At 49.6% G+C, this 9,596-nt stretch overlaps 1 protein-coding gene across 1 annotated transcript in view; it reads left to right on the top strand.

The window, feature by feature from the left end:
- The window catches only part of CACNA1G (calcium channel, voltage-dependent, T type, alpha 1G subunit), a 65,299-nt gene that overhangs the window by 45,768 nt on the left and 9,935 nt on the right, over positions 1-9,596 (top strand). Inside the window, exons 22-25 of the mRNA XM_006889287.1 lie at positions 3,353-3,479; positions 5,053-5,178; positions 6,478-6,567; positions 7,687-7,879. Of these exons, the coding sequence (XP_006889349.1) occupies positions 3,353-3,479; positions 5,053-5,178; positions 6,478-6,567; positions 7,687-7,879 (536 nt within the window). The remainder of the gene's footprint in view (positions 1-3,352; positions 3,480-5,052; positions 5,179-6,477; positions 6,568-7,686; positions 7,880-9,596) is intronic.

The raw sequence follows: 9,596 nt of genomic DNA, 5'->3' as shown, positions 1-9,596 counted from the left end.
GAAACCCTATGAACCTGGAGAGAGGATGAAAGGCACCCAAGCGTTGAGGACTCGCCTTCATAGGGTCGCTACGACTCGATGGCACTTAACAACAACATACATATTAAAAAAAAACAAAAAAACTCTAGGGTGTGGCTTTGCTCACAACAGGGTGTGAGCTGATTGGATTTGCCCTCATATTTAAAGAGGATTTTGGCTGCCAGTCTGGGGCTATTTCGAGGCTGGGTGTTTTGTGTTTTTTTTTTAAATCTTCCATATAAAACAGGCTTGGAAGCAGGAGTGGCATTGACTTGGAAAAAAAAAAAAAGCTTGCCTCCAGAAACTCTATGAACTTGGAGAAAAGATGAAAGTTTTGTGTTCAAGACTTATATATATTGTTGTTGATTGCCTTAGAGTCAAGCATGACTCATAGCGACCCTATGAACCAAAGGCCTGAAGCCTTTCTATAACTATCGTCATTTATCAAAGTTCATAGAGTATCCAGAGACATGTTGTTTAGGAAGTGCATGCCACTCCTGCTTCCAAATAGAGAGATGATAGATAGATAGATAGATAGATAGATAGATAGATAGATAGATAGATAGATAGATAGATAGATTAGAGATAGATATACTGTTGTTGTCTGTGTTATTGTTAGGTACCATCAAGTCGAGTATGATTCATTGCAACTCTATGAACAAGACTTATCAACATCCTGTGTTATGCAGATCACACAACCTTGCTTGCTGAAACTGAGGAGGACCTGAAGCATCTTATGCTAAAAAAGTGGAAGACTGCAGTCTTCAATATGAATTGAAGCTCAACATCAAGAAAACAAAGATTCTCACTACTTGGCCAATGACAGCACTATAATAAATGGAGAAAAGATTGAGATTTTTACCAATTTCGGCTTGCTCAGATCCACAATCAATACTCTTAGAACCAGCCAGTAAATCAAAAGACAAATTGGATTAGGAAAGTCTACTGTCAGGGACCTCTCCAGAGTGCTGAAGTGCAAAGATGTCAGTCCAGAGACTAAGATGCACCTAATCCAGGCTGTGGTCTTCACAATTACTTTCTATGCATCAGAGAGCTGAACAATGAATAAGAACGACAGAAGAAGGATTGATGCCCTTGGGTTGAGATACTGGAGAAGAATAGTGACATGGACTGGCAAGAGAATGAACTGGTCTGTCCTGAAGAGGGTGAAACCAAATTTCTCCTTGGAGGTAAGGAGAAACATACTTTGGACATGTTGCCAGGAGGTACCAGTCACTGCAGAAGCACATCATTCTTGAAAGGGTGAAGGGACAATGCAGGACAGGAAGACCCTAGATGAGATGGATTAACACAGTCACTGGGGCAATAGGGGAAGTGGTGTTAGAGACAGTGAGATTGGCTCAAGATAGTGCAGGGTTCAGAGCTATTGTGCATAAGGGTTGATATGAGCCATAGGCAATTTGAAGGCACATAACAACAACAATAGATAGATAGATGATAGATAGATAGATAGATAGATAGATAGATAGATAGATAGATAGATAGATAGATAGATAGATGATAGATAGATGATAGATAGATAGTCAGTCACATCAACTATGACTCATGGTGACCCTATGAACCACAGAGCTGAGCTTTGCCCTATTTTGCACCAACCTCACAATACACTGGAGCACATTCTTTTTTTTTTCTTTCTTTCTTTTTTAAGTAATTTTCATGAAAGTTTACAGAGACTTAGGGTTTCCAGTCATTCATTGTTACACTTTTCTCCCTACCCACCCCCTGCCCCTAATTCACTCTTCTCTTTGAAATGAAAAAGAAAAACTCTCATTGTTATGCATTCCCTCCCCCCAAGTTCACTCCACTGTGCAGCCTTCACTCTGGACTTCTATAATGACAAGAATACCTATTCATATGTCCCTTCTTAACAGTTCTTTCCCTCTTCTGTTTCAATGCAATATACATCATTCCTCCCCTCCTTTTCCGTCTTTCCTCAACCCTGATGTCAGTCCCATTTTACAACAGTGGCCCTATGCAATATTTGTCCTTTTGTGACTGAGCTATTTCATTCAGCATGATGTCCTCCAGGGCCATCCATTTTGCATAACATTTCATGAGTTCCTTGTTTTTCAATGCTGCATAGTGTTGGAGCACATTCTTACAGTCACTTTGTCTGTCTATTTATTTTGTTGAGGGTCTTCCTCTATTTTCCTGACCCTCGAGCTCGCCCATCGTGATGTCTTTTTCTAAGGACTGGCCCCTCCTGACCGTGTCCCAAGTATGTGAGTCACAGTCTCACCCTCCTTGCCTCGAAGGAGCACCCTGGTTTCACTTCCTGTAAGAAGGATTTGCTTGCTGTTTTGGCAGTCCGTGGGATATCTGGTATTCTTCTCTAACACCACAATCCAAAAGACATCAGTTCTTCTGTCATACTGATTTTTCCAACTTTAGGTGCATAAGAAGTAATTGAATCTACCATGGCTTATATTAAGCATGTCCCTTTCATCCTTGCTCTTAACACTTTGGAGAGATCCATGGCGTCAGATTTTCCCAATGCAGCAAATCTTTTTATTTCTTCACTGCTGTTACCATGGCTGTTGATTGTGGATCAAAGTGAAATGAAGCTGCTGATAACTTCAATCTTTTCTCCATCTGTCATGATGTTCCCTATATTGGTCCAGTGCTGTGGTTTTTGTATCTATTTATCTCTTATCTAATTTCATATACTTTGCAAAAATAGAAATTTCCCCCCCCTCTTCCTTACTTCTCATCTCTGTTAATGCTCCAAGATTTATTCTATCTGTGTGTATACCGTTTCTTAGCTTTTTGTATTTGAGATCATGTGCCATAGTTGTTCTTTACCTGGCCACTTTCTAGCAGGGCATCTGTCCTCAGGAAATCCTCTACAGCAAGGCAGTCACCATCCCCCAAGTCAGGGCTTTTCCTGGATAGAGGCAGCTATGACTCAATAGGGATGTTCCCCAGCTGTCCAGCTGTGATAACCCACTTCCCCTGTTTACTTCTCACCTCCTGCTAGTCCCCTGTGAGTTTATCATCCGCCAGCCCTCCAACACAGAACATTCCTCAGGTACCCCCTCCTTGAATCTATAGCCCTGCCTGCCCCTAGCCCCAGCAAGAAACAGTTTTAACACCCTGGGAGTGGAGGAGAAAATGAAAGGGTGAGTGTGTCTGTGACCTATTTGGAGAGATTGGGAGCAGGGTCCCTATGTGGGCATGCCTAGAGAGAGTCCCAGAAAGCCAACACTTTACTTCTGCCGAGGAGGGGGAGTGGTGAGGAAGGATGGAGCTCGAGGACCAGGGTACAAGGAGCTGTCGGAGCTGGGGGCCCCTCTCACTCTCCCTCCCCGTGCAGGGTCATCAGCCGGGCACAGGGACTGAAGCTGGTGGTGGAGACGCTGATGTCCTCCCTGAAGCCCATCGGGAACATTGTGGTCATCTGCTGTGCCTTCTTCATCATTTTTGGCATTCTAGGGGTGCAGGTTTGTAGGATCCAGAAGGTCTGGGATCAGCTGCCAGCAAAAGCCTGAGAAGCACCTTCCCCTGGGCCCTGGGTCCTGAGGCTCAAGCTGCTGTCTCTGCCTTCATTCCAGAAAGAAATAAATAGGGACACTTCCCTCGAGGGCCTGGGCCTCAGGCCCCATTGCCGTCTGGCATTTTTCCCAAAGCTAGGAGCCTAGAACAGGGCCCTCCCCTCAGGTGGTCCAGAGTCTCAGAGGGGCTGCAGGTCCCAGGTAGCTGTAGGCGGCTTTTCCCCCAACCCCAGCCCCCCATCCCAGCTAAAGGTCTGTGTTGGCCCACAGTCTACCGGGGATCTCCTCCCTTCAACTCCAGCCCGAGCAGAGTGGGCTGGAGGCCAGGCAGGGATTCAGGGCCCAGACAGCTGGGCCAGGTTAGCAGCTTGCTGGCAGTCGGGAGGGTACAGACCCCAGACAAGGCAGGAAGTGGGGGCTGCTGGGGAACTTGGCCTCCAGCCCAGGGAGGGAATTTGGCTTTGGTGGAAGAAGAGAGGGAGCTGCCTGCAGAATTCAGTGGAGGCCTCAGGGGGCCAGGGAGCCCCTCCACAGTCCTCCAGTGTCCCTAACTCCAGCTGTTTCGGCCTCAGGGTAAACAGCTGGCTAATGGGCGGTGTGGGAGTTTCTGGGTGGCTGGTCCCCTCCTCTCCCTCTTTCTGGGATGCCCATTCTGCCCTGGGGAGGGAGCCATTTCCCAGCTTCCTAGAAATTCTCTAGCTCCGGGAACCAGGCTAGAGTATATTTGCCAAAGTGGGGCGGTGTCTCCACGTACCCCCTTCCCACCATACTGCCCAGTGCCTCTTCCCCTGCTCACACCCCAGCATCCTTGGCTCAAATATGAACTATTGTTGAGCTCGGTCCTGGGACTCTTCAACTAGATTTAGGTCTGTCCCAAAGGGCTGAGAAATTCTTGCTTGCTCAGGCCCTCAGGTCCTCCCTTCTCTCAAATATTTTTCCCACCTACAGCCATAACCTACCTTATTGAGAGGCATAGGCCGGTACAGGATGGACATCCACTGAGGCTGACCTCGGTTCCAGCCCCCTCTCTGCCACCTACTGGTTGTGTGCCTTCATGGCCAAACTGCCTTCTTGGAGTCTCTTTACTTTCATCTGTAAAACAGGGATGATAGTTCCTCAGCATTTCTAATTTAGTAGGTCTGAGGTGGGCTTGTGAATTTTTATTTATAATAAGTTCTTAAGTGGCATGGACACTGCTGGTCCATTGATGAACTACTGGCTTAGCCTTTGGTGGAAAATGAGTAACTCTCAGCTCCCTTCTATCTTTCCCCACCTCAGGAAACCTTTCCTGCCCTCGCTGGGGTCTCCAGCCTCCAGAGCCCAGAGGAAGGGATGTGCATTTAGGGGAGATTACAGCTGTGTTCCTAACTTGACTGACCCCCGGCTGAGCCCCCCCTTCCTCAACCAAGGGGTACCCAGAGCTCTCAGGGACATGTGGTGGGAGCCCTGAACTGTGCTCACAGCTCACGCCTTTCTGTGTCTGTGCACCCATGTGGATGTGTGTTTCCTGCTCTCCCCACAGCTCTTCAAAGGGAAGTTCTTCGTGTGCCAGGGCGAGGATACCAGGAACATCACCAACAAGTCTGACTGTGCCGAGGCCAGTTACCGGTGGGTTCGGCACAAGTACAACTTTGACAACCTCGGCCAGGTGAGCCCCAGGCTCTGAGGTGGGGGGGGGGGGCTGGGTTGCATGCTGACTTGGTTGGAAGTTGAGAAACAAGGAGGAAGCAAAGTGAGGCAGCCATGCCCTTGGTACCCGCCACCATCCCGCCAGCAGCAAGCCACAGAACTCTGTCCGTTCCACACTCCACCCACACACAAGCCCACAGGGCCATTGGTCCTCCATAGAATGAAGTGGCACTATCAAGTGCCTGACTGCTGAGTTAAAACCTACCCAGTGGTGCCTCAGGAGACAGCCCTGGCGACCTGTTTCTGAAAGGTCACAGCTTTGAAAAACCCATGGAGCAGTTCAGCTCTGAGCATATGGGGTCTTCATGAACAACAGCGGCAGCAAAAAAGAGGCACAAACGGGCCTTCTGAAAGGGGAAGGGGCTTACAGGGTCAAAAGCTAGCTTGTACCAGAGACCCACGTCACCTGTGCTAGACTGCTCTCTGGTGGAGCAGAAAGCCTCCGTGGGGTCTGGCAGCCCTCACTGGTTGTGAATCTTGGCACTATCACTATCATTTATTAGCTATCTGACCTTAGATGACTAACTCATCAGGGCCTCACCATCACCAGCTAATGAAAGGAGTCATAATAGTATGGACTCAGGCTGGTTGTTGCTGTTGTTGTTAGGTGCCGTCGAGTCGTAGACGACTCCTAGAGACCGTATGAATGAAAGGTCTGAACACTGTTCATAGAGTTTCCAGAGGCAAGCCATTTCGGAAGTGGATGCCGCTCCTGCTTCCAGGCTTGTTTTAGTCGGGAAGCTGCAGCAAACACTGTCCACCATGGGTACCCATTACCACGTTTGGCACATCACTGTCATAGTGTTCAGCATCACAGCAACCCCGAGTTACCTCTGTATGGCAATGCACAGAGCAGTGCTACACCACCAAGCGCTGGTATTAAGAACCAAATGTGAGGATGTCTCTGTTTGCTAAGCATGCTACAGGCCTATTGGTCAGAGTTCCTGTTCTTACGCATGTTCTCAGAATGAAAATTGTAGAAAATACAGTCACTCGTTCCATTTTGCTGGTCTCTTTCCCAGCCTCACTCTGGTCGTGGTTCCTCGATTCCTTGGGTTTGGTGTCTTGTCCTGCCAGGCTGAGGCAGAGGATCTGAGGTCTCCCACTGCTGTGGCTGCATTTCAGCCCTGGTGCGCTGTGGCAGAGGGTGCTCCTGGGGCCTGAGCCAAACGGGTCACTTTGGGGGCAGGTGGTGTGTATGGTTTGGCCACATAGGCTATGTTTCTGACGGTCCTCTCCTCCTTACCCCTGTCCTCAGGCCCTGATGTCTCTGTTTGTACTGGCTTCCAAGGATGGCTGGGTGGACATCATGTACGACGGGTTGGACGCTGTGGGCGTGGACCAGCAGGTACAGGGCTGAGGTGGGCAGGGCCAAGCCACTGAGCACGTGCTGACTACAGGCTTATAGCCCAAGGTACTGGGCAGACAGAGAGCTTCTCAGAGGATACCAAAGAGGCATCAGGTTCTACAGCAGAGGTTGCACCTGGTGGCCTGTACACTGAACTGGGGCAAGCCTTACTGACCTTACTTACCTGCAAAATCCTGTCATTTTTTTTTTAATTTTTAGAATTCTTTGAGAAGGGAAATTAGTAATTAAAAATATTTTTCTGTCAGCAAATATCAGGCTTAAAAATTGTTGCTGCTCTTATGTGCCACTGTTGTTGTTATATACAGACTCATAGCCGACCCGCGAGGGGAGTTTCAAAAGCTGTAAATTGCACATGAAAAGCTTTGCCCGTCTTTCTCCCACAGAGCAGCTGGGCGATTTGAAGGATAGGTCTTTGGATTGTCAGTGGCAACTCCTCATCCATCAAGTCACCAAAGCTCCCTAAGCTTACAAAAATGCAATCCCCCAGCACATGGGTTATAGTTCAAAAAACATACCAAAACAAAAGTCTTTAAATTAGTGTTAAGCATTTGCCTATTAGTGATTTTCCTTAAAGTTCCAAATTGGAGCCTGCTTAGGAAAAGTCAGGACATCTGGGAACTCTGGTTTGCGATTCCTTAGGATGGGAGTCAGCTAGGGGGGCTTTGGTGATCTAGCATGTAGGGACTAACCCAAAGTCCATGTCTTGCTGGTGGTTCGAATCTACTTGCAGCTCCTTGGAAGAGCAATGAATGGCCGGTCTCTTCCTGTGCTATTTTCAATGCCAGAAACCCACTGGAAGGTTAGCTGTGAGGTGGTTCCAGCCTCATGGCAGTGAGGTTGAGTTGAGTTTGAGGACTCAGCTGGAGTAATGAAGCAGCTGTCTGTCGCTTTTGGATAGAACATGCACTTCCGCTTTGCCACAGTCCTCACCCCTCTCTCTTACATAACACCAAGTGCACATCGGTCAGTTGCCTCACTTGTTGAGTCCCTGTGGCTGTTTGAGACCTTGTAAGCCCTGTGTTAAGGAATCTAGGTTATAGGGCAGCACTTGAGACGGGACCCCCTCTGGCTAATGGTGTCCTCCCTGCTCTCCCGCAGCCCATCATGAACCACAACCCCTGGATGCTGCTGTACTTCATCTCGTTCCTGCTCATTGTGGCCTTCTTTGTCCTGAACATGTTTGTGGGTGTGGTGGTGGAGAACTTCCATAAGTGTCGGCAGCACCAGGAGGAGGAGGAGGCCCGGCGGCGGGAGGAGAAGCGTCTGCGGAGACTGGAGAAAAAGAGAAGGAGTAAGGAGAAGCAGATGGCTGGTCGGTAGTCTTTCCACATCTCTCTGGGTCGTGCTTGACCTTGGCCTTGTGACTGCAGGGGGCCGGGGGCTGGGGTTGGGGGCAGGGAGAAGGTACTCCCACCCCCCTCCTCATCCCCTATCCCTCTGAAGCATGTCTGCCTTTAGAGCCCGCATGAAGCAGACCAGTTCAGCACTGTGGAGGTGGGAGCAACCCCCACTCTGGGGGACTCCCTGGGTCTCAGTGTCAAATCTTCAGATAAGGCCAGGCAGGGGTTGATGCACGGCTCCTCCCAGCTTTGAGAGCCTCAGGCAGAGATTCTGATGGAAAATGCTCTGTGTCTCCATCCAGCTACCCAGGATTGGCAAGCCAGTGTCTTGACCCTGAGCCTATCCAGTGCCTAGCTGCCGAGCAAGGCCTTGGTCAAAACCTGCACCTGGATAACAGTGTGAGAGCAAACACAAGCCCCCCGCCTCCTCTCGCCAACCGAACAACCTGGCTTCTGACCATCACTTTCTTTGTTATGTTTTTCCAAGTTTTAAGACATTTTGCCTTCTGCCTCAGGGAAGGTCTGAGGTCATAGGAACTCAGCTCATGGCTCTCCTTGTCTGATCCCCACCTCCGAGTTCCAACATCTTTTGACTGTGCAAGGGCTAGGCCCCTTCCTGATCCTCCTCGGGTTTTTATGTCACTGGAGGGCTAAGATAAAAGAAGTAGACCTAGGAGGCCAGGGAGGACCTGGCTTTCCAGTGTGTCCACCTCGTGTCCTGGGGCTCTTGCTCCCGTGTCTCTGGTGCTCACTCATTTTCATGACTGTCTCAGCCATAGCCCATGCCTCTGTCTCCATTTCCTTGTGAGAGGGTTTATCTAGGCCTTTGTACATCTGTCTGTGGCTCTGTCTGTTGGATCTGCAGGTTCCCCTTCCTTGTCTCCTTTCAGAAACTGTCTTCTGTGTGTGGATGCATTGTGTGCGGCTGAAGTGCGTGTGGTTGAGTGGTATGTGGGTAAGCCATGTGTGGACTAGGCGCCTATGGTTGAAAGATGTGGGTGATGTGCATGTGGATGGGGGGCTCATGTGAATGAGGCGTGTGAATGAGGTATGTGTGCATGAGGTATGTGTGGATGAGGTGTCTGTGGTCGTGGTATGTGGATGAAACTTGTGCATGAGGTGTGTGTGGATGAGATGCAGGAGGCTGAGGTGGGTGTGGCTGAGGCACGTGTGGCTGAGATCCAAGGCTAAGATGCATGTGAATGAGACGTATGTTGTTGAGGCTGTGGCCGAGGAGCATGTGGATGAGGTTCATGTGGACGAGGGTGGTGTGTATGAGGAGGTGCGCGTGGATGAAGGTGGTATGGTTGAGGAGGCACACGTGGACGAGGTGCATGTGGATGAGGTGCACGTGGATAAGGATGGTATGTGGACGAGGTACACATGGACAAGGGTGGTATGGATGAGGAGGCGCATGTGGACGAGGTGCACAGGGATGAAGGTGGTATGGATGAGGAGGCACATGTGGACGAGGTGCATGTGGACGAGGTGCACGTGGATAAGGATGGTATGTGGACGAGGTACACATGGACAAGGGTGGTATGGATGAGGAGGTGCGTGTGGACGAGGGTGGTATGGATGAGGAGCCGCGTGTGGACGAGGGTGGTGTGGATGAGGAGGTGCGCGTGGACGAGGGTGGTATGGATGAGGAGGCACACATGGACGAGG

Source organism: Elephantulus edwardii, unplaced genomic scaffold, assembly GCF_000299155.1.
Source record: "Elephantulus edwardii isolate Elephantulus edwardi_28Jun2011 unplaced genomic scaffold, EleEdw1.0 scaffold00077, whole genome shotgun sequence".
Classification (NCBI taxonomy): Eukaryota; Metazoa; Chordata; class Mammalia; order Macroscelidea; family Macroscelididae; genus Elephantulus; species Elephantulus edwardii.
Note: the sequence above shows the minus strand (reverse complement) of the source record. Positions and strands in the feature narration are given on the sequence as shown.